The following is a 21591-nucleotide window of genomic DNA, read 5'->3' as shown; positions in this document are numbered from 1 at the left end:
TCGCCGGAACACGTCGGCTTCACACTCGCAGCGGTTGCCACGGGTCTTCGCTCGTTAGCGGTAAACACACACTCTTGCCTGTAGCTCGAGCCGTCCCTACGGACCAAAAACTTCGCCGACTACACGGCGGACTCTCTACGCACTCTGGCGCTCACTTCCGTCTCCTCCTGTTCTGTCACTACGGGCAGAACCTTCGCCGACTACACGGCGGAATTCCTACGCGCTCCGGCGCTAACTTTCCGTCTCCTCCTGATTTCTCGTCTCGGCTGCTCGGTTAAATACCTTGCGCGCGACTTTCCAGATCTTTCTCGTCATTTCGTCGGCGCGATACGCAGCGAAGGCTGGGGAGAGGCGAGACGGTTTGTCTGCCCTCCGCGTCGGATGACTCAGCTCGGTCTGACCCCGCCCCGTTAGTTCGAGAAAAATCGCGGTCTTGCTGGGCCGCCGATGTGGGGTGAGGAGGATCGTCTGCGAAGCCGTGCTTCTGCGGGGAGAGCGCGCGCCCGGGAGCCCTGGATGTTTGCTTTCTTTTTTTTTTTCTCTTTTTACCTCGCGGCGTTTCTGCCGCCCGTTGTCGCAAGTATTTGGCGGCGCGCTCTTGTTTAGCGCTCGTTCTGTGACAGGGAGATAGGTTAGATTTTAGATTCAGTAGGGAAAAATCAGCAGTCATGATTTTCAATGACAACGAAGGTAGTGAGCTTAGAATACAGGAGGTGACGCTAGAGATAACAGATAAATACAAATATCTGGGCGTATGGATAAGCAATGGGACCGAGTATCTGAGGGAACACGAAATATACGTGACGACTAAAGGTAACAGGAATGCAGCAGTCATGAAAAATAGGGCACTGTGGAATTACAATAGGTATGATGTTGTGAGAGGAATATGGAAAGGGGTCATGGTTCCTGGGCTGACGTTCAGCAATGCGGTCTTGTGCATGAGATCAGAAGTTCAAGCAAGATTAGAAATTAAGCAACGTGGAATAGGTAGGCTGGCTTTAGGAGCTCACGGGAATACACCAAATCAGGGAGTACAAGGTGATATGGGATGGACATCATTTGAGGGCAGGGAAGCTAGCAGCAAGATAAAATTTGAGAAGCGATTGAGAGAAATGGGGGAAGAGCGTTGGGCTAGGAAGGTTTTCAGCTACTTGTACATGAAGAATGTCGATTCCAAATGGAGGAAGCGAACCAGGAAGTTGACTGGTAAATACTTAGAAAACAGCAGGTGGCCAAACCAAAAAGAACTATCGGTTAAGAAAAAAGTGAAGGAAACAGAGACTGACATGTGGAGAATGGGCATGATTAAGAAGTCCGCACTAGAGATCTATCGAACTTTTAAGCAGGAAATTGCCAAGGAAAGGATCTATGATAATACTCGGGGTAGTTCTCTACTGTTTGAGGCCAGGACGGGAGTACTGCGAACCAAGACATATCGGGCCAAATACGAAGGGGTCGACACAGTATGCAGTGCGTGTGGAGAGGAAAAAGAAACTGCCGAACACTTGATAATGTTCTGTAAAGGGCTTCACCCTATAGTTCAGGATGATGGCGCAGAGTTTTTCAAAGCACTGGGATTTAGGGACAGCGAGGGCAAAATAGACTTTAAGCGGGTAGACTTAACTAGAAGGAGGTTATCTGATTGGTGGCTAAAGTCAAGGCACGAGTGAAAATTAAACCCTTCACTGCGAAGTACGAATCCTCAACTTCATTATTTAAAGGAAAAAAAAAGATAAATGTAATGGTTAGTTCACTAAGTATTATGGCTAGGTGGCGTTAGCCGCCGCCCGATCTAAAGGGTACAGCCACATCCATCCATCCATCCATGTAGCCACCTCTAGTTTAGTTTTTGCAGTGTTCACTAGATGGCGGTACCGTCTCCTGTATGTAGCCACCTCTCGTTTAGTTTTTGTAGTGTTTACTAGATGGTGGTACTTGTAGCTGATGATGAAAAGATGCAAGATGTTATAAACTAGAAAGCGGTACTTGTAGTTGATGAAAGACGCGAGATCTTATAAAATAGGAATGATGTCACATATGGCGCGTGTCATTGGTTGAAGGCAATCGTTCGATTTAGTGCGGCGACGTACGCTAGGGGGAGCGTTGTAATAAAATCCGTTCGCTGTTGGCGCGCGCTCGGAGTCGCCGGATGGATAAGGCTGCACAGCGGAGAGAGCGCAAGGCGGCAGCAGCGCGCGCTCGCAGACAGAATCCCGATGTGCGAGCGCGCGAGGCAAGGGACATCGCAAGCCATCCATCGTCTAAGAACAAATAAAAGTTGATTTGTGTATATACACACACAGCGTTTCTCACGTCTTTACATGATGATCGACTGGGCGAATTACACGGAAGATTCACAGTTTACCGATGAATCCCTCCGGAGCTTCGCCTATTCATCATCATTCACCCGTGAATATGCCGTAATTTTTTTTCTGTTTATGTACATAAGCAATGAGATGCTTTTTTTAATAGGTCACATTTTTGTGAAAATAACCTGATTTGTACACAGACTAGTTTGCATGTGCATGCATGCTTTTGTATTCACCCACATTTCAGCCACTGCAACATTGTAGGATTGCATGCAAGTTGTGCAATTAAATTTCAGATTAGCAGCTGTAATGAACATTGTGATTGTATGTATGCATCCCTAAGAATAATTTTAAAAAGAGACTGATTTCAAGAACAATTTTTACATGTTACACCACAACCAGAATATGTTGTAAAACTTGATCGTTGTGGGAAGTCGCTCGTAAAATGCAGCCTACTCCAGGTCGCTGATATCTCGAATAGAAAATTAGAAAAACCATCCTGCTGCACTGAGCTGAACGCGCTTGGGCCACTCACAAGATGTGATGGCTCGTTCGGGGCTCAATTATTACCACAGTAAATCCCATGCCCTCTTTCAAACAATTACGGGGATTACTTCCCATTACCACACTCACAACTCTATGGTGGTGGTGGTTAGAAGGAAGAGGAAAAAGGCACCTAATTTCTGTCTGCCTTCAGGCGACACGGCGCAGTGCCTTATAGGGGTGGGGGGAAGGAGGGATAAAAAGAATAGAAGGAAAATAGACGGAGAAGTAGACAGGCAAGCGACGGAAAAAGAAGGAGATAGGAAAGTGGGGATCCGGTCGAAGCAGTCCAAGGGCGGGGCGCCACAATACGATAGCTGCACGGCGTCAGGAGACCGCGGAGGGCGAACCAGTCGGCGGGAGCTACGCTGGCGCCGGAGATCGCGAGGGCACAACCGTCCAGCTTGAAATCCTGCGAGCGAATCTCGAATGCCAACTCTATGGCCGCGCCACCCGGCGCCCACCGCCCGATGTAAAGGGTACAGCCATATCAATTCATCCATCCATCTGGGCGCTTCAAGCTGACAAAAATTGTTTCACTATTACGACACTAGCAGTAATTTAATTACCATATGTTATAACATTTACAATTTAGTTTCAATATTACCTGATGCAAAGCAACAAATTACTGTAAAAACTTGCAAACAAAACTTACGCAGTCGGCGGTTCTTTAAGAAAAGAAAGACCACGAACGCTATTATCATCATCAGCAGCTTCAAAGCGGCGCCATAAAACACCTACCAGTGGCGCGCCGCTGGCGCGCGCCAGCGCGCGCCCCAAACCTAAGCACTGGTAGGTGTTCTGTGACCTAAGCATCAGTTTGACTGTGCGGGTAATTGGGCAGCGTCTGGTGGCGTTGTGAGCGTTGTTGCTTGTTTTGCGCTGCAATTGTTGCATATGTCAGCGTTCTGAAATTCGACGGAAGTACCCTGCGTCAACGGGCTAAAAGGTATCGTCAAAATGAGTGGAATGTCGGTACTCGACCTCGTCAAGTGCCACGATGCCTCCCTGCTGCTGGTCGCGTTCAACATGCACTGCATGCAGGAGGTTGGCGACGACGACATCCGTGACTTGTTTTTCACTTAGAAGTGTGGCAGCTTGGGCTAGTTGGTATGGCATAACGATAGTTATAGCGCGAAAACAAAACGACGACACAGAGACAAGTGTCTTTCGTGTCCTTCTTGTCTCTGTGTCGTGGTTTTGTTCTCGCGCTATAACTATCATCTTGTTTTTCACACCTGGAACTGAGCGTCTGGAGCTCCTTCGCTGGGTGCTTATCGCCATCGACCCGTCGGGAAAACCCGCTCGTGAACTGAACACCGGCGACGACTGCACAGAGGAGAGCTTGACAAAAGTGCTGTCGTATTTGAATCACCGTCATGTAAAGGAGTTTGCCGCTTTCGTCAGAGGCAGTGCTCCAGTCCGTGAACAGAAGCTTATCTGGGAGCTGCTCCTGGGCACGGCAGATTTTGTTCAGAATCCCCCCGAGGACGAGTCTTCGGGGTTCTCTACCGCCTCATAAGCAACGGCCATGACGTTCAAGTCGACGGTTGCCTCCACGCCCATGCCCCAGGTGGGTGGTTTTTGCCGTTGGCGCACTTTACCTTCCAGCGAGCCATCCTTCCGCGTCTTTCCTCTCATCTGTCCAACCCCTTTCCTCGTGTGTGTACCGTTTGAGGTGTCATCTTGGAGACGCTGCTATTGTGCTCACGAAACCCCCTTTCTTGTTTCTCAACAAAATCTCTGATATCCCGTTGGGGCAGACAGCGGAGGGAGGGAGGGGGTCACACCTTCACCTCTTGAGAGTTTCAAATTCTACATGTGTACAGCCGCCCAAGCTTTTGTCTTGAATGTGTGAGCGTCGACAACCGAGCCAATAAGCGCCAGTTCCCGGAACAGCCTGGAAAACAACAGCTAGGTTGGCTAGAATGGGGAGGTGTGATGAGCTGGGCGGTTTTCGCTTGTCGGAGAGGGTCACTCGGCGCGCCGATGCCGCAAGGGGCGCTGATGACAGCGGCGTGGGTAGGGAGCGGCGCACTTCTCTGTGTTTGCTGCAGGTGCGCTGGGATTTTCTTCGCAAGTGGTCGCTACATTGCAAGTATGCCATCAATCAGGGTTTGCGCTAGGTCCCTCTGAAATGCCCGAGGATGTCAATGGTAAAAAAGAAGGCCCAGCATTGGTGCTTTGTGCCTGGGTGCAACACTGGATATTATAAATCGTCAGCAGAGGTTTTACTTTTTCGGGCTCTCACGTGTAAGGAGATGTTCGAAAAATGGACGTGCGCCATTCCAAGAGCAGACAAGTCGCTTGACGAGAACTCCGCCATGTGCGAGAAGCACTTCCACCCAAGATATGTGTAAAACATTGAATGCTTAGTGTTCGCATTCTTGAACAGAGGACCAATTTCGCTTACTTGCATCCCTCGTGTCGCATGCTGCATTGCAACATAACCGATTTGTTGTCTTTTTTTTTGATAGGTTTATTGTGCAGGCGTTCAAACATGAGATAAACGGGGAACACGTATACATGCCACGCGCTCTACCGATCTTAACAAATGACGCCGTGCCGACGATTTTTCCGAATTTGCCCAAAATACTTGACGAAAGCCCTGCCCAAGGAGGGAAAGAGACGGAAAAAAATGACTGAAAGTGCTGTTCCAGATGAACGAATGAGCGTGAACCACGACACTGCCGAAGCAAATGACGTGATCATTTCAGAACAGAGCATCATGTTGACCGAACAGCTGCATTCATTAAGCGCTGTGCTTCGCCGTCCTAGCGAGCTGTGGTCGATGCAGACGTTCGAGCAAACGAACGCATTGTCCTACCAGACCGCTAAATTGGATAGGGATGCAACACCTCCTGTTGTACACAACAACATAATCTTGTTTGAAATCGAGGTAGGAGCAGCTGCACGGTGCAGCATCTTCCTGAATGGGCTCCTATTAAAAAAAAGTGACTTTCAGACACAGAGCCAAGCACAGAATTTGCTCATGTACGCGGATACATTGGCACCCTGCATAGGAATCGGGAAAACGGGAGAGTTCCAACCGTTGAATTTGGAAAGCATGACAAAGCTGTCTCAAAACCACGTCTTCTCCCTTTCTTGCAATGGGTCTGCATCGTCCTCACTACAAGGTATTATTAAATACCCTTGTTGCTCTAACCTTAAAGATACCTGCGCCTGCTTTGGCTAGACTTATTCACCAATTATGGTACACTTTAAAGATGGCGCATCCGGACGTTGCACTGCCTGCAGAAAATGCAGAAACCTTCTGAAGCCTCGTCTTCTCTGCCTGAAAAAAAAAAGATTAAGCGACCACTTGCAAGAACAGCTGCGCAACGACTCAAACGGGCAGTTCGTACATTGAAAAAAAAAAGAAAATGAAGCTACTGACCTTGCAGGATGCCCTGAAGAAGATGCGAGAAAAGACTTCACAAATTAGCGCATCTGTGTTTGAGGAAAAGGTACAGTCTCCCATTCAATTGTAATAGATTCATGACAAATAGCTTTTTCTTTCAGCTGAAACTTCTTCCAAAAAAGCAACAAGCTGCGGTGCAGGCTTGTTTTGACGCTGCTAAACGAAGGTTACTGCGGGGACATTGCTACAATAAAGAATCGCTGCTTGAGTGCATCATCCTCAGAATGAAAAGTGCACGACTGTATGAACATCTTGGAGCCCACCAAATTCTTGTACTGCCAAGTCGTGCTTGCCTCCAAAAATACATCAAGGTATGTGACTGTATATGGTGTGCAGTAGAGATTGTTCCTAACGTTATTTTGTTCACAAGGATTCACTGCTGCTTATGGGTTTAATACTAAACTCCTCAGCTGTCTGAAGGCCAAAGTTAAAGACCTGGACGAAAAGAAGAGGCATGGAGGCATAGTAGTGGACGAGAATGAAGCTCTCTGCGCATCTGGACATGAAATCGTCCACCTATATTGAAGGTTTCGTAGACCTTGGCAAGTTCACCGATGCCGCTGAAAGACAGAAAAAGGCTGACCAAGTGCTGGTCATAATGTTACAGCCATTTGTGGGGAAATGGACCCAGTTCATTGGTAATAATTTCTAGTACTGCCGAAGCACATTTGTCAAAACATCTTGTAATGTTGTGTTTCTCTTCAGGTGTATTTTCGTCAAGCGGCAATGTGAAAGCCAGGCTACTGACAAAAATTTTAATAGAGGCAACAATTCTATGCGAGCAAGTCGGCCTCTACTTGGATCACATTTGCTGTGACGGTGCACCCTGGAACAGATCCATGTGGAACATCCTTGGAATACGCGCCGCCCTAAATGACATTCAGTGCAGAGTCGTTCATCCGTGCGACACACAGATTTTTGTACTTTATTTCGGATTTCCTTCACCTGATGAAATGTGTGAGAAACACAACGATGAAGCACGGCTTCAACACCCACAACGGACGGGTAGGCTTGCTCTGATCATTCTGTGGAATTTGTATACGTGATACGTACTGCTCATTGCTAATGTTAATGCTTAACAGTTCCTGATGCAACGTGCAAATTTTACAGGCTCACTGGGAGCATGTGTCAACCATGTGGAAGCTTGACATCGGTGCCATCACTTTGAAAGTGGCACCAAAGCTGACTCGATCGCATATCTTCCCAAATGGATTCGAGAAAATGCGAGTAGACTTGACATGTCATGTTATCAGTCCGCAAGTTACTCGATGTATGAATTCCTACAAAGATCAAATCGAGGCTCGATGCGCAAATGTTGGGCCAACAAGACACGTCATTAGTCTCATAGCGGAATTGGTCGAGGTTATGATGTCCAGGTTCCCAGCAAAAGCTTTACGATATGAGTGAAATATTTGGCCTGTCAATAATTTGGCCAGGCATCAATTTTTCTACGCTTCGTGAACTTTGTTTCAGACTTCATAGACAAAAGGAAGCTGTGCTAGACCAGACACTCAAGTTCCTTGATTTGTGGGAAGCTCATGCAAAAGGGCTTGGCTTTGTAAGCAAAAGTACCGCAGTGGGATTGCGTGTGACCTTGCAAAGTTCGAAGCACCTCCTGAAGGACCTGACTAAGGAAGTTCATTTCAAATACATTATGACTGCTCACCTAAGCCAAGACTGCCTTGAGGACTGTTTTGGAATTGTGTGGAGGCAGGCGGTGGCAATGATCACCCCATTCCTGCACAGTTTGTTGTCATCATGAGGTATATTGATATCAATTTTAACACGTAATGTTGCTTGTCATATAAACATGTTACATATCTCACTACATTTGACTGCTGTTGTGGGTAAGTTATGCATTGTTTATTTATAGATGCCTAAGCTTCTGTAGCCTGGTGAAGAGTCGCAAGAGCGGCAACGTGGCTGAAGGAGTGGTGGAGTCTCTTTTGTCTGTAGAAGAAATGATGCATGAAACGGAAGATGGCAAAGAAGACAACGAAAGACTTCCTTCTGATGCTGTAGAAGTGTCGATAGATCATGCATCGTACACTGCTGAGCGAAGTGACTCCCACCTTGTATATTATGTCACAGGCTACATTGCGAGAAAGTGTATTCTTAGCAATAATTGGGATGAGTGCAAGAACGCCTGTCTTGTCTCGAGAGAAAATGTGCCAGTAAATCTCCCAGCCCAGGCAAGCAAGCTGTGGGATCTCGGCGGACTTTTGTATTCGTCGAATTCCCTTTATACCCTCATCCTAAACCTTGCGGACAAAATCACTCTTTTCTTGAGCTCAGCACGTCTTCACGCCAAGTCGGTCATAGAGATGCTGAAGGGGATTGGTGAGACGCAATAAATTGGCTGCCCAAAGCATGGCGCTCTCTTGACCAAAAGTGTGGTGCGATTTTATTGCCTCACTCGTGTTCACTTTTTTTTAAAGGCATGAACCAAAAAGAAGACGAAAAGAAAGGGCAGAGAGTTAAGCCATGTGTACTCTAGTGGCAGAGCATGAATACCTTGGCATGCATGAAAATAAAGTTATGTTTTTGTTGAAAAAGTGTCTCCTCTATTTCTGCTGCTGGGGACAATTCTCGAGTCACAGGCTTCGTGGCATACGCAAGTTTTAGCGCTCTTCTAGCGTTACTCATCTAAGTTAATGGGCAATTGTTGGCTGCTAAAACTTCTACGTTCGGGAACCGATAATTGAATGCCAAGTGAGAATTTAAGCTGCGACTCGCACGAGATTATGCGTTCGCGGCGGAGCAGCAAAACAAGGCTCTTGTAGCGACGTTTCTGCTCGTGGATGAAGGAACTTAACATGCTCTAAGTAATATGAAGCCTTCCAGTAATTGCAACGTTTTGTAACACCCCTGCATTTCTGCCGTAAATAACCGCAATATTATGAAATCCACAAAAGTTGGTGTCGGGTCTCGCTGTATGCCTTCTCGACAGTTGTTTTCAGAGGCGAGAAAATATAGAGATACTTAAGCGACGTAAGACATTACGTGGCTTAAGCTCCATGTATTGTCGTACATTGGCTCAATAAAAAAGGTTTTCACCGAAAATAGGCGACCACCATATAGCGTGGGAGCAGGCCCGTAGCCAGAATTTTTCTTCTGGGGTGGGGGGCACTTGCTGAAAACTAGGGGGGAAGGGGCCCCTAGCCCCTTCCCCCCCGGCTGTGGGCCTGCGTCTAACCGCGTGAGAAAGATTTCTGCGGAGAGCAGCGCGCGCTCATTCGTATGTCGCCTGCGCAAGGGTACCCGCGCCTCCGCGTGCAGCGCTCCAAGCGGCATCAGCGCGCTTTGGGGACCGGTTTCAGCGGCCGCTTTTCACACCTCCTCATTCTAGCCATCCTGCTACAGCTGCCCTGGACTGTTCAGGCATACGCGCTTATTATTCTTCATATCGTAGCCAAAAAACATCTGGCTACGCCTCTCGAGACTGCAACGTGTAAACGAATGACTGCGGGGCCTCACAAGCAGTTATCATCGCTGAACGCGAGAACACTACTTCCTGCCGAGTTACTGAATAGTCGGCCAGGGATATCTAATACAGAAATGAAATTTATTCTGTTTTTGACATGCTCTGTATATTTATCAGAACAGAAATAATTGTGGTTGTGCTAGGATAAAAGAGCATAAAAAATTGTTTCAATGACTACGGTGCTGCCCCTGATTTGCTGTAATGAGTCATGGAAAAAAATACCGCGTTAGCATAGAAAGAACCTGTCGGTACGCGCTTTGTACATGTTTTGCCAGGCTATTCTGCAGAGGCTGCATTAGTGCAGTTGTCATTGACGGGTATGCGTCGACCATACACTACAAGTAGCCTAGGGATGTGTACTCTCGGTAAATGGCTACTATAGCCGAGGCAGTAGGGTGACCATCGGTATGGAGCAAAACCTGCGGTCTGTGAACCAGATGCTCGACACTAGCGATTACTGACAGCAAAGTCAGAGGGTATGCTAGGAGCATGATGTACAGTGAAAAATGAGTGCCTTTCTTCACAAAGACATGAAATTGGGAAGTGGTGAGAAATTTGTGCTCACTAGAGCCGCTGTTTCGATCAGCAGGTTTGTCTTCAAGGCTATAACCTTGAAGATGTCAAGACAGCTTATCCAAACAGAAGCTCCTTCGACACCCCATGCTAGAAAATTTATCATTGCTTCCATTGTGCCCTGGACTTGCGACAAATTCGAAATGAATGTTGCCTGCATTCAGCAGAAGAAAAAGAAAAAAAATGCTGTTGGCGTAGTAGTGTGAACACTGGGCAAGTTGGTAACGATTCATAGTTGGTTGCGGTAAACAGCCCGAAAAAACGAATACAGAGTAAAGGGAGTACACAACATGACCGCTGTGTCAATGTAGTGTTTCTGAAGGATAATCCAATCATTGTTTGCGCACACCGCAAGCAGATAGATCTATCTGCCTTTAGTACGTTGCGTGTGGCCATCTCCCCACGACCTCGTACTGCAATGGAATGCAACTTGGGAACCAACCCTTGATATCGAAACCAAAAGTGTTTCTTTTAAGGTAGTGGTGTAGAAGATATTGACATTGCATTCACAGGCACCACAGTGCTTTTTTCCAGAATTTAGAACAGTGTTATTTAGAATGCATATCAGCACTCCCTTAACTTTATTCTTTGTAGGTTAAGCAAGACGGAGCTTTTTCTTCTAACCTGAAGCACGAAGGAACGGTTGGAAGACGTCTCTGGCATCCCGACGACCTGTCCACAGCCGAAGAAAAGCAAGAGGCTGAGACAGAATATTTGGACAATTTGGTATGCTACTCAGACATTCAGGCCTCATTCACACCTGCTACTAGTGCCAGTCACGTGAACATTTGAGACTGGCAACCAAAGAGCAACAACAAAGGGTCCTCAAAATTGCACCTGCAGACAACGTGCGCCCTTTGTCGCCCAGAATTCATGTCTGCTCACCATAGGTCGGCAAAACCCGTGGAGCTCACTCAGACTCGCCCATGAAATAATTTCGCACTTTGGACTAATTCGGCCTCACAATCATGAAAACTTTTTCAGCCGAAATCACTAGCAGTCAAACTCTCCAAAATATTATTCACCCGGAATCAGTCAAGCTCGCGGCTTAATCTAGTTAGTCAACGCATCAGTCTGTTTGCATAGAATTACCTTTCACGACCAATGAGTCAATGTTCTTTAAAGAGCCCTTGAAACACTTTCTCAAATAACCATTTAATTCATTCACTAGAAGAACTTATTGCATCGTGAATTCGATGCCGCAAAAATTTAAGAATCCGACTAGTACGAGGGGAGTTACAAACATTTCTCACACGCTGCAATCGCATTCTCTCTTCTGACGTTCAGATGAAAGCACTGGAAGCTAAGCAGGGAAGGGTGGCAGGGGCAAACAAAAATACATCCTTGAGCACTTTTTTTTCTTCGAGTACGCAACTTTTACGTGTGATCGCGCGTGCATGCGTAGACAAGTCGCAGCCTCCTGTGGTGATATCTGTAATGACTGAGCCCGCCATGTTCAAATCAGCCAATGCCTGATATATGGCCTTCTACAAGTTATTTTTGCGTGTTTTCCGTCATTTGTTAAAAGAAAAGAAAGACACCTTTAGCTATATTGAATGATGTATTGTGAATTTCAGGCGGCGAGCAATGTGCACTTTAAAATTTAGCTCGTGTGTTCTCAGGAGCCTCTACTATCGATCGGCAGCATTTTCTGACCATGCTCAAAAATTGTCGCAGGGCCCCTCTAACACCGATATCTTGCGTAGTTGGTGCTCTTCTTGGCGCCTTTGATATAGTACATTCGAATACGAGTCACGAGTGCTCACATACTATTTAGATCACTTTCTTGAAAGGAATGACAACATAAGAAATGTTTACCGAGAATGTGCCCGAAAGAGTAGCAGGGGGAGGGGAAACAGGACGTCTAGGCATTCCCCTGCATAAATCACACCTCTGATCAATAAATAGTAGATTGGTGTATGCATGAGATCTCTTTGGTATAGGTGTGAATAGACATTGGTATAAACTTTGATCCAGGTAAGGCTGATAGCAATGCTGAAGAGGAGTCGATAGGAGGATAAGCTGGCAAAAGAAAGTGAAACTCGCTCAAGAAATATTATTGCGCATTAGACTTATTTGGACTCGGACTCGCAAAACTTTTCCTGGGACGAACTCGCTTGGACTCGCACTCACAAAAACGGTCTGCAACCGGACTCTCCAAAATATTCCTGTCCCGTACTCACTCAAACTCGCGGCTTGATCCGAGTACGAGTGAGTCATCTCATGAGTGAGTTTGCCGACCTATGCTGCTCGCATTACCACAGCCCCACAAAATGAAATGACGACCTGTTCCAGCACATCAGATGGGTTCAGTTTGTTGCCGAAGACGCGTGACAGCCGTTTGCGGCCATTTGCAGCCAGTTGCTTAGAATTTAGCGTGGCCACGTGACTGGTGCTTGTTGCTGGCGTGAAGGAGCCTATAGAACTGACCTTCAAATTGTTGAACGATACTGGAGCCATAGAATCTTGGTTTAGTGAGGAGTTGTAGATTTTGAGCTAAAGGTGTTACGAAACATCTTGATGCTTTGTAGTGCCACCTCTGTTTTTGACTCGGTGATATAAAAAACAGCTGTGGTATATTGATATAAACTACAAAGATGTAGTATGAAACAAATATCGTAAAAAGTCAAACCTGTAGTTCAGTGGAAAAATGTAGGACATATATTTCCCACTGACTCATGGGCGTGTTTTGAAAAAGTGGGAAAACACTGTCCCCCTGAATCATAAAGGCACCATGCCCTGATTGCTTCAATGCGCGTTGGGATGAAACGGCTGAAGTAGGCACAGAGTGTCACTTTTCAAGTTGTGAAGAAGAAAAGTTGTCTGGTCCTTATTTTAGAAAGAGAACACCACCTGCAGTTGTGCCTCTTCTGAGCCTCCAGAGTGCTCTGTTCTGTTCATGTAAAGCTTACTTCACTGTAAAGCCATACTATGCTTTTGTGCTTATTTTACTGTCCTCATTTTTGCTATCGAAACTGTAGTACAGCTGTTGTGCCTGAATATGTGCCTACTTTTCGAACAGTATATGCTATAAAGGAAAATATTTTCATGCACTAATGTCTGCTGTTTTGCTGAGGGATGAGCGGGGCGATTCCGCAGGGAATCGTTCGTACGAATTTATTGGTTAAGTTATTGTGCGCATTTGCAAAAACATGTGATGACTCGAAGCTGAAATGACCTCTCAGGGAAATATAGAAAAAGAGGCAATCATCCGGCATTATGATTGGCCAGTTCTATCTATCTCAAAAAGTTTCCTAAAATTCAGATGCTGTCATGAAAAAAGTGACAGAACTTCAGCACCATTTGAGCACTACTTCCATCATTCAAAGATGTGGTAAAAAAATTTTTCTTTGAGACCATGAAGACTCGAGTAATATATGAATGACTGAGTGCTGTGCTAAATGCAATGGTTGATGTAAAATAAACTTTTTTTTTCTAGGCGGAAAAGTGGGACGTATGTGTCTCAGTGTTGCGCAACAGTTGAAGGGGGTATGTCAGGCAGATAAATGAGAAAGTTGATGTTATTATTTACTTACTAGAAAATATTACACACTTTGAGAAGCAGGATCGTGCATTGGCGAGCCCACTGGAGTGCTCCAAGCCTTTTAAAATAGCGTCGGAAACTGTGCTTCCTAATCGAATCTTCAAGCACTTCTACATTGTTCCGGTCTGTAGGCATTTTTTTTTATAACTGAGGGCAGATGGGCTGAAAGTATTAATTTCTTTCCTACCATTTTTGTTCTTTCTGATCACAAGATTTCTCAACAAAACACATATTTAGCATAATTGTTGCTGTACATTGTGAGCCCTTTTTGAATAATGTCTGAATAATGGTTAAACAATATATAAATTGAAAATCTCCCTCTGGGCATGCGACAAGTGGGGACAATATTTTTTTTTCTATGTTAAATATAGAAGCCTGTTTTTGAAGGTTCGGATTAATACCAATATAATGTTGAATAAGTGTGCCAAGTGTCTCGCTCATACTGTTATTAGTTTTCAGAGTTCATGCGGGTCAAAGTCCTTGAAAACTTTTAATTTTGAAAAGTTCATTTTCAAGGCCTCAAAGTGCTGGAATATTCACAAATCCTTGAGTTTGCATTTCTTTTATAAACATTGTCGCACATTTCACAGTGCAATATTTGTGAGGCCGTAATTGTAGAAGGGGGCATATGTAATGTGCTCATCCCAAAAGAATTAAGAGCATTAGTAGCTTCTGCACGGAACCAACACTGTGCCTTTCTGGAAGCTCAGAAAAAGGCAGGAAGATGACAAACAGACAAACAACTGTTGTATTCAAGAGAAGGTGGAAATGCTTGCAAAATAGGAAAAGAAACTAGAAGTTGCTGTTAAGGTATTAGCAGCTACAGCAGACTCGTATGCAGAAGGGGCAGAGACAATTAGCGACCTGGCAAGCATAATCACGTCAAACATTTTTAGGAAGACTGCCATGACCAAGCAGCTGGAGACAGCAGATATTGATTTAAAATTCGGAAGAAGCAACAAGGTGTTGCATAATAACTGTTCCTTAGATTTTTCTATCTCAATAAACGTTTGAATCTTGTGTCATGCTGAAAGTGATTACGTATGCAACTTTGAGAAACTATTATTGAGAGTTGTCTAGAAAGGAAATGTCATTGGAGCCACAATTTTGAGATCTGCTTCAGTGATGATACCCTTTTTTCATGAATTCAAGTATTTCGAGCCTTTATTTTCTTCTGAAGATGCTGTAATTGGGTTTCAACCATACAGTAATGGACCGGAAAGTTTGAACACTCGGCCTTGTAAGTCCTTTAATCTTTATGATGTAAACGAGCATGAACCCTGCATTTTTGAGAAAATTTTGTGCACGTTTGGGTAGTTTAATACTTCACTAGAAGCAAATGAAAAAAGCTACAGGATCAAAATTTTGCAGACAGAAGGCCACTAAATCTTTCGTTAAGCATGCCAAATTTCACAACAAACTATGGTACAGTTCTTGAGTATGAAGTGGAAACTGAGATAACCTTTTCACCTTACCATATTCCATGAAAGGGGCCCTAAAACACTTTTTTGAGTGAAAATAGAATTAGTTCACTACCGTATTACCTCAGAAATTGAACGCCGCAAAAATTTTAAGAATCTTTCCGGTATGAGCGGAGTTACAAAAATTTGTCACACGCTGCAATCACATTCTCTCGTCCCGATGAAAGCGCTGGAAGCTGAACAGGGAGGGATGGGAGGCGCGAACAAAAAAATTACTTGTCCCTCGTGACCTGGAGAAATTTTTTCTTTTTTTTTCTTCAAATGCGTGTTTTCTTAGTGCGATCGCGCGCAGCGGCGTGGACAAGTGACGGCCTTTCGCGGCGACCTCTGTAAGAACCAAGCGCGCCATGTTCAAATCAGCCAATGGCTGATAGATGGGCTTACTGGGCTTATTTTCCGCGATTTGTCGAGAGAAGAGAGAGCTATCTTTAGCTGACTTTTATAATTGATTTTGAATTCCAGGCCGCGTGCTGTGCTTTAATATTTGGCTCGCGTGTTGTCGGGAGCCTCTTCTACCGATCAGTAGCGTTTTCTGACCATGCTCAAAAAGTGTTGCAGGGCTCCTCTGAAGGAATACTGACACCCTTTTTTTGGAGGCGAGTTTACTCTGCCATACAAATCTACTGTATACGGAGATGGCTCTGAGCCAGCTTGATACTCGGCAAATGCTGATAAGATACTTTATTTTCATACTAGAGCTAATTTTCTTGCCCCGAACCTGATGAGATATTCCGTTTTCATATTATAAATAATTTTCTCCCGACGAACCTACCGACATCAGCACTAACTTGACACCGGGCTGTAGTACTAATCCTGGTGATTTCATGCAGCAGTCTGGCTAGTTGTGATAATGTCAAGCACCAAAACACAAAAAATGGTAGCATGTGCATCGCCTTCTCGGTCGCCTGCTTGTGCTGTGTGGTCGTGCGGTCACTGTCGTCCAGCGTGGTCATGAGTTGAGCAAGGGGAGTCTGGAATAGCGTAGGTGCAAGCAAATACAAGATATACCCTTATCAGAAGGCCGAAGAATCGTTTGATGTTGAATTAGTCACCGTGGCTCCAATACATTGCCCTGATAGTCTTGCGTTTCTCAAACTGGAGACAGTAGGTGTAAGTTGTGCCGATTTCGATCCGGTGCTGAGACAAGCGTGGGTCCACTTCGTGCACCGCGTCCAAGGCGGAGACTGGATGCCATTTACTCAGTGCACTGCAGTTCACTCCAGGCGCATACATGCGCATCCTGCAGTTGCTGACGGACTTTGGATTGTTGACGATGAACGTGCGCTTTAGGTGTGATGCCATCCCAACGGTGTACCCGCCTGCTGCGGCAGTTGCCACACGTACGGTGCACAGCAGATACAGACGAGGATACGTCCCGAAAACTTGCGTGTGCATATACTTCCCCCTGGTAGTGCTGTTCATACCATATCGTGACGTCGGGGTACAGTAGGAACCGAAACTAGTGTTTAAAAGAATGCTGTAAATAATTTTTCAGGGCACACTCGTGCTTACTGATACATTTCTCTACTGGAGGCGGAAATGTTGCAGGCCCGTGTGCTCAGATTTTGGTGCACGTTAAAGAACCCCGGGTGGCCAAAATTTCTGGAGCCCTCCACTATGGCGTCTCTCATAATCATATCGTGGTTTTTGGGACGTTAAACCCAACATATCAATCAATCAATACATTTCTCTACGATCTTGGGGGCTTGGTCTATCATTTGATGCAAAAAAATAAGTGAAAAATTTCATGTGAGTACACCTCAAGATGTGCATTCACGAAGCACTTTTATATTGACATGCACACCTCTTTCCTCAATACGGTCCACTGCTCGGCACAGGCAGTGCCAAATGGTCTGGCAACTATCAATGTTGTCACATATATGGAAGGTTCTCGTCACAACCATGTAAGAATGTCTGCAGTTTTGCAAAACTGCCGCTGCACCGTTGTGTCTGGACTTAGAGCCCACGGCGTTTCGGTAAGCGATGGAGCGAGTTTTGCCTTCCCAGCTATGGCAGCCATATTGTCGCAGATGCTTGAGGCATGTCCTTGTGAATAAATTGCGATGCGTGCTGGATGAATACCTTGTTGTCGGAATTTTCTTTATAGTCTGTGTCATGTCTTATAAACCTGTCGTGGCTTTGCCATTTCTAAAGTAATTGCTGTTGCAAAGCTGATCTTGTGAACTTCAGATTGGACACAATGCAAATACAGATGCTCCTTTGAAATGTTTGCATGCCTCTTACACAAGGACATTATGACCAACCACGCTGTCTTGGAGTCTACTTTTGAGCAAAGAAAAAAAAAGTTTAATGCTCGTCCAAATAAAAGTAGGTATTTTTCTACTGTCAATTCTATTTCTTCTGGTCTTAGTTTTAAAAAATATATAGGGGGATAGCTGCCGTAGTAGGGTAGTTGGTAGAGCGTCGGACGTGTTATTCGAAGGTCGCAACTTCGGTCACTGCCCACGGCAAGTTATATTTTTGTCCACTCTTTTTTCTTAAGCCCTGTGGCTGGTATATTCTTCATATTTGGCTGTGCAACACCTCATTTTCCAGGCCATCATAGCTGGTCAGCTGAGTTATCTATGAGCCCTTGATAATCATGCTATATAATTCTCATGTCATGCATGGGGATGGTAAATGTAGTCATTAAGTCAAAATTGTGTCACATGATAACTGTACTGAGCATCTGTCAAATTAAGTCGCTTGATAACTGTACTGAGCACCTCTAATGTCACCCTAAAAGATACTGGAGTTTTTATATTATGGAAGACTGCACTCTGGTGGAGCCATGGAGTGATATAAGAAGCAATGGGTGCTACAAATGAGTGTTCTGCATTTCAGGATTGGCTTACTTTATGCTTTTGGCTGTGTCTCAAGAAGAGCTTTCACGTGTCAACAACGATCATCAACTGGGGTTCTTGAGGCTGGCCCTGTTGAGGTGTGTCAGAAGCCCTATTCGTTAAATGGGTGCATTTGCTTTGCCAGACGTGCTTTCCAGTAGTCTGGTATGGAAAATTCACGCATGCACTATGGTCAATCATGCGACAGTGAAAATATTCTTGCGCGACTATATTCCCCTCTTCAGAAGAAAGAAAGGCACCCAAGAAACGATTTTGGTGTGTTGTGCACGTGCTCTCTGCCACCTTCCCTTAAACTTGGTGTAAAAACACTTTGCTCAACTGTTAACAATATGTCAGTATTCTAAAGCATAAGTAGTCGTTGGACTACATAACTGAAAAGGCAGTAACACCCACCTGTGACGTAGCAAAATCAGTCGAGAGATATAAGACAAAAGACATCGTGCAGAGTATTTCCTACACAAATGTGCACTTTAGAAAACTCTGTTTCAGTTCAATAGGTGTGTCTCATGAGAGGCAACATTTTTTTTGTGAAGCCCTGTCATTGGTCCCTGTCCTAGGTTATTTCTTTGGTTAGAGGACAGGTTCGAAATAGTAGTTCGCGTATGCTTAGTCTTTATGGGTGAGTCTCTGAAGTACGGATGACAGTTTAGCTAGAGAAAACGAAGGGTTGCAAGAGTACTCATCTTGTTTGTTCACTGCAACTGGGCTTGCTTTGCCAGTTAAATATTGTATGCCCAGTTCTGCCTCTAAAGAGGTAGGTGCCGCTGCTCACTTCGGTTGCCGATATCTGCCACAGTGGAGCACTGATTGTGGTTCCCAGCTACTGTCTTGAACATTGTAGGTTCGATCCCTGCTGGGGTGGTTACATTTCGATGGAGGTGAAACGCTATAGGGTTGTACACTGTGCAGTGCCAGTGCACATGATAAAACACCCCGTGGTTGAAATTTCCAGAGCCCTTCGCCATGGAGTATTTCATTGATAAGGTGGTTTTGGGACATAAAACCTCATATTTTATCTATTTGGTTGCTGATGATGTAGACACACTGAGCCTTCTCTGTGATTTTTTATGTGCAGATTAAGGAGATTGAAAATGGGGTCCAGCTCAGCAAGGAAAGGCTAGCTGCCTTGGAAGCATCCCAGGAGCCTGAAAAGCCACCACTGGACGTGGCGCTTTGTGAATACTATGATCAAACTTTCGAACATCTTATGAAGGCTCACGAGGCCATGCTGGAGGTATGTTGTGTCAAATATATATTTGTTTAAGTCCATATTCAAATGATGAATAACTCTCCAAAGCTACTTGAACACTATCTATCTAGAGAAAGGACTATGACAGATGCATCTTGCCGGCACTTTCCTACAGAGCAAGCTGCTGGCTTACACAGGCAGTTCTACTTGAAGGGGCACTGACAGAAAAACTTTGGCCGTGCGTTTTTCTGCTGCAATGTGTTGCTGGGTACCTGTTAGCGATAACATGACACATCGTTTTATGGACTGTGTGTGATATAATTAATTACAGGCTCGTTATTGCCGGCCAGTGTCAGTTTCAAATACAACAAGCCACAGGGTGCAACTATCACCACCTAAGATGGGCAGCTCTCTGTGTCCGCATTAAGAAGTCTTTTCGAATAGGAAAGAAGTCCTTTCGCACAATCCGCATCAGGAAGTGCTTTCAAATGGGAAACGGGACTGCAGTGTAGCCAAACACAAAACTTTCAAAGTGTGCGCCGAGGATACGCACTGGCAACCAACTGCCGAAAGGTATAGACTGTAAAAACAAACGCGGCAAAAACAAAAATGGCAGTTATATTTTATTTATTGCAGCGTGGTGGCGCGAGGGATGTAGAGGCCTTCTAAAAGTTTCCTTTGAGGGTGTCAGTGGCCCTATGGAGTCGAGTGCTCGTGGAAACTTCAAAATTATTTTAAAACACCTTTCAAGCTATATTCACTATTGATATTTTGCAGATGATATACATATGTTCACGGCAATTGACCCCGCAGGCTATCTCAGCCGCGAAATTTTGTGTCAGTACCCCTTTTAGTAGAGGGCGATGCAGTGTGCCATTGAAAAGAAAACCATAGTAATTGTAAGGGCAATATGCTATGTTGGGATAGTTGGTGCATCGTTCCTTGAATGAAGGTCTCTTCGTTCTCGCTTTAAAGATTGTGCCACAGCTTTCATGTAACCCTAAGGACCTTAAGGTCCCTAGGGTTATATATGTAAGATTATATCTGTTAGGTTATGAGGCTAGAAGAGAGCAGAGTGAGCCATGGAACAGTTTTAAGAATATATTAGCAGAAACAGAAAAAAAGAAATGGACATGGACAGGGTGTTAGTACAAAAACAGTATAACTGTTGGTCATTAAAAGTAACTTCTAAGAGAAGGCAAACACGCGATGGGAGACTGAAAGTTGGTCACGCATATCAGATTAAGAAGTTTGCGGGTAAAACGAGCTGACACCGAGTACAGGACTGGGTTGATTAACGGAACATGCAACGGGTGCTTTCCCTGCACTGGGCGGGATCAGGCTGCTGCTGCTGCTGCTGCTGATGATGATATTTATAGATATTTATTTATTTGATTTGCATACATGGATACACAAGGGCACAGAGGAAGGAGGGAGAGAGCAAGCTGGCAACTGCCACCTGGAGGGGCACAACGCCTCACTTTTTAGGAAGGAGAGAAGAAACAGATTTAAAGTCGACTCCTCTTAAACGGGACTCGAAGGCTATCCATAAAGCTTTTCCTTTTATCAGAAGTTTTATTTAAGCAAAGTACATTTATTTAGTGAACCAAGACCTTTATTCAAATTGCAAGATCCTCAACTTACTCATGAGGATGAGTAGAAGAAAAAAATGAGTGAGGAGTGCTTTGTCCGGCATGCTTGAGTTGTTCTTTCACAAGGTACGCACCCATGCCTGACAAAATAGATAAAAATTCTGGACAAGCCTCATGCTCAAAATAGTGCTGCAAAAGTTCAACAGCCTCTTTAATTGATCGGTCTGGTGGCACCACATCACTGGCAGTATTGCCATCACATTCATCGCTGGAAGGTTGATCGTTATCTTTCACGACAGGTAAGAACATTTTCATCGATTGATTCGTTGTGCTGCAGCGTGAAAGAGCAGAGGGCACGACTTGACTGAATACTGTCTCAATGCCGGCATCAGTAGGGCTTTCTTCATCATCAGGTATTGCTTTCTTGTGCTTGAAAGCCAGCATGGTGAAAGCATCTGCGTATTGTTGTTGCCTTCACTTGCTCCCAGACACAAACCAAAATGTGGATGGCTGCCAATGAATCTGTGCTGTAGCATTTCCCGCTGCCTGCTCTAAGCAGCATTTGATGGAGCAATTGTCTGTGGTAATGAA

The 21591-nt window shown here is 45.0% G+C and overlaps 1 protein-coding gene across 1 annotated transcript in view; it reads left to right on the top strand.

Moving 5' to 3' along the window:
• The first annotated feature begins 4056 nt into the window (after positions 1–4056).
• LOC142775045 (uncharacterized) overlaps positions 4057–21591 on the top strand; it is a 42281-nt gene continuing 24746 nt past the window's right edge. Inside the window, exons 1-3 of the mRNA XM_075876361.1 lie at positions 4057–4425; positions 10925–11056; positions 19295–19453. Coding sequence (XP_075732476.1) covers positions 4384–4425; positions 10925–11056; positions 19295–19453 — 333 coding nt within the window. The 5' untranslated portion in view covers positions 4057–4383. The remainder of the gene's footprint in view (positions 4426–10924; positions 11057–19294; positions 19454–21591) is intronic.

This window comes from Rhipicephalus microplus, chromosome X, assembly GCF_043290135.1.
Source record: "Rhipicephalus microplus isolate Deutch F79 chromosome X, USDA_Rmic, whole genome shotgun sequence".
NCBI lineage: Eukaryota > Metazoa > Arthropoda > Arachnida > Ixodida > Ixodidae > Rhipicephalus > Rhipicephalus microplus.
Note: the sequence above shows the minus strand (reverse complement) of the source record. Positions and strands in the feature narration are given on the sequence as shown.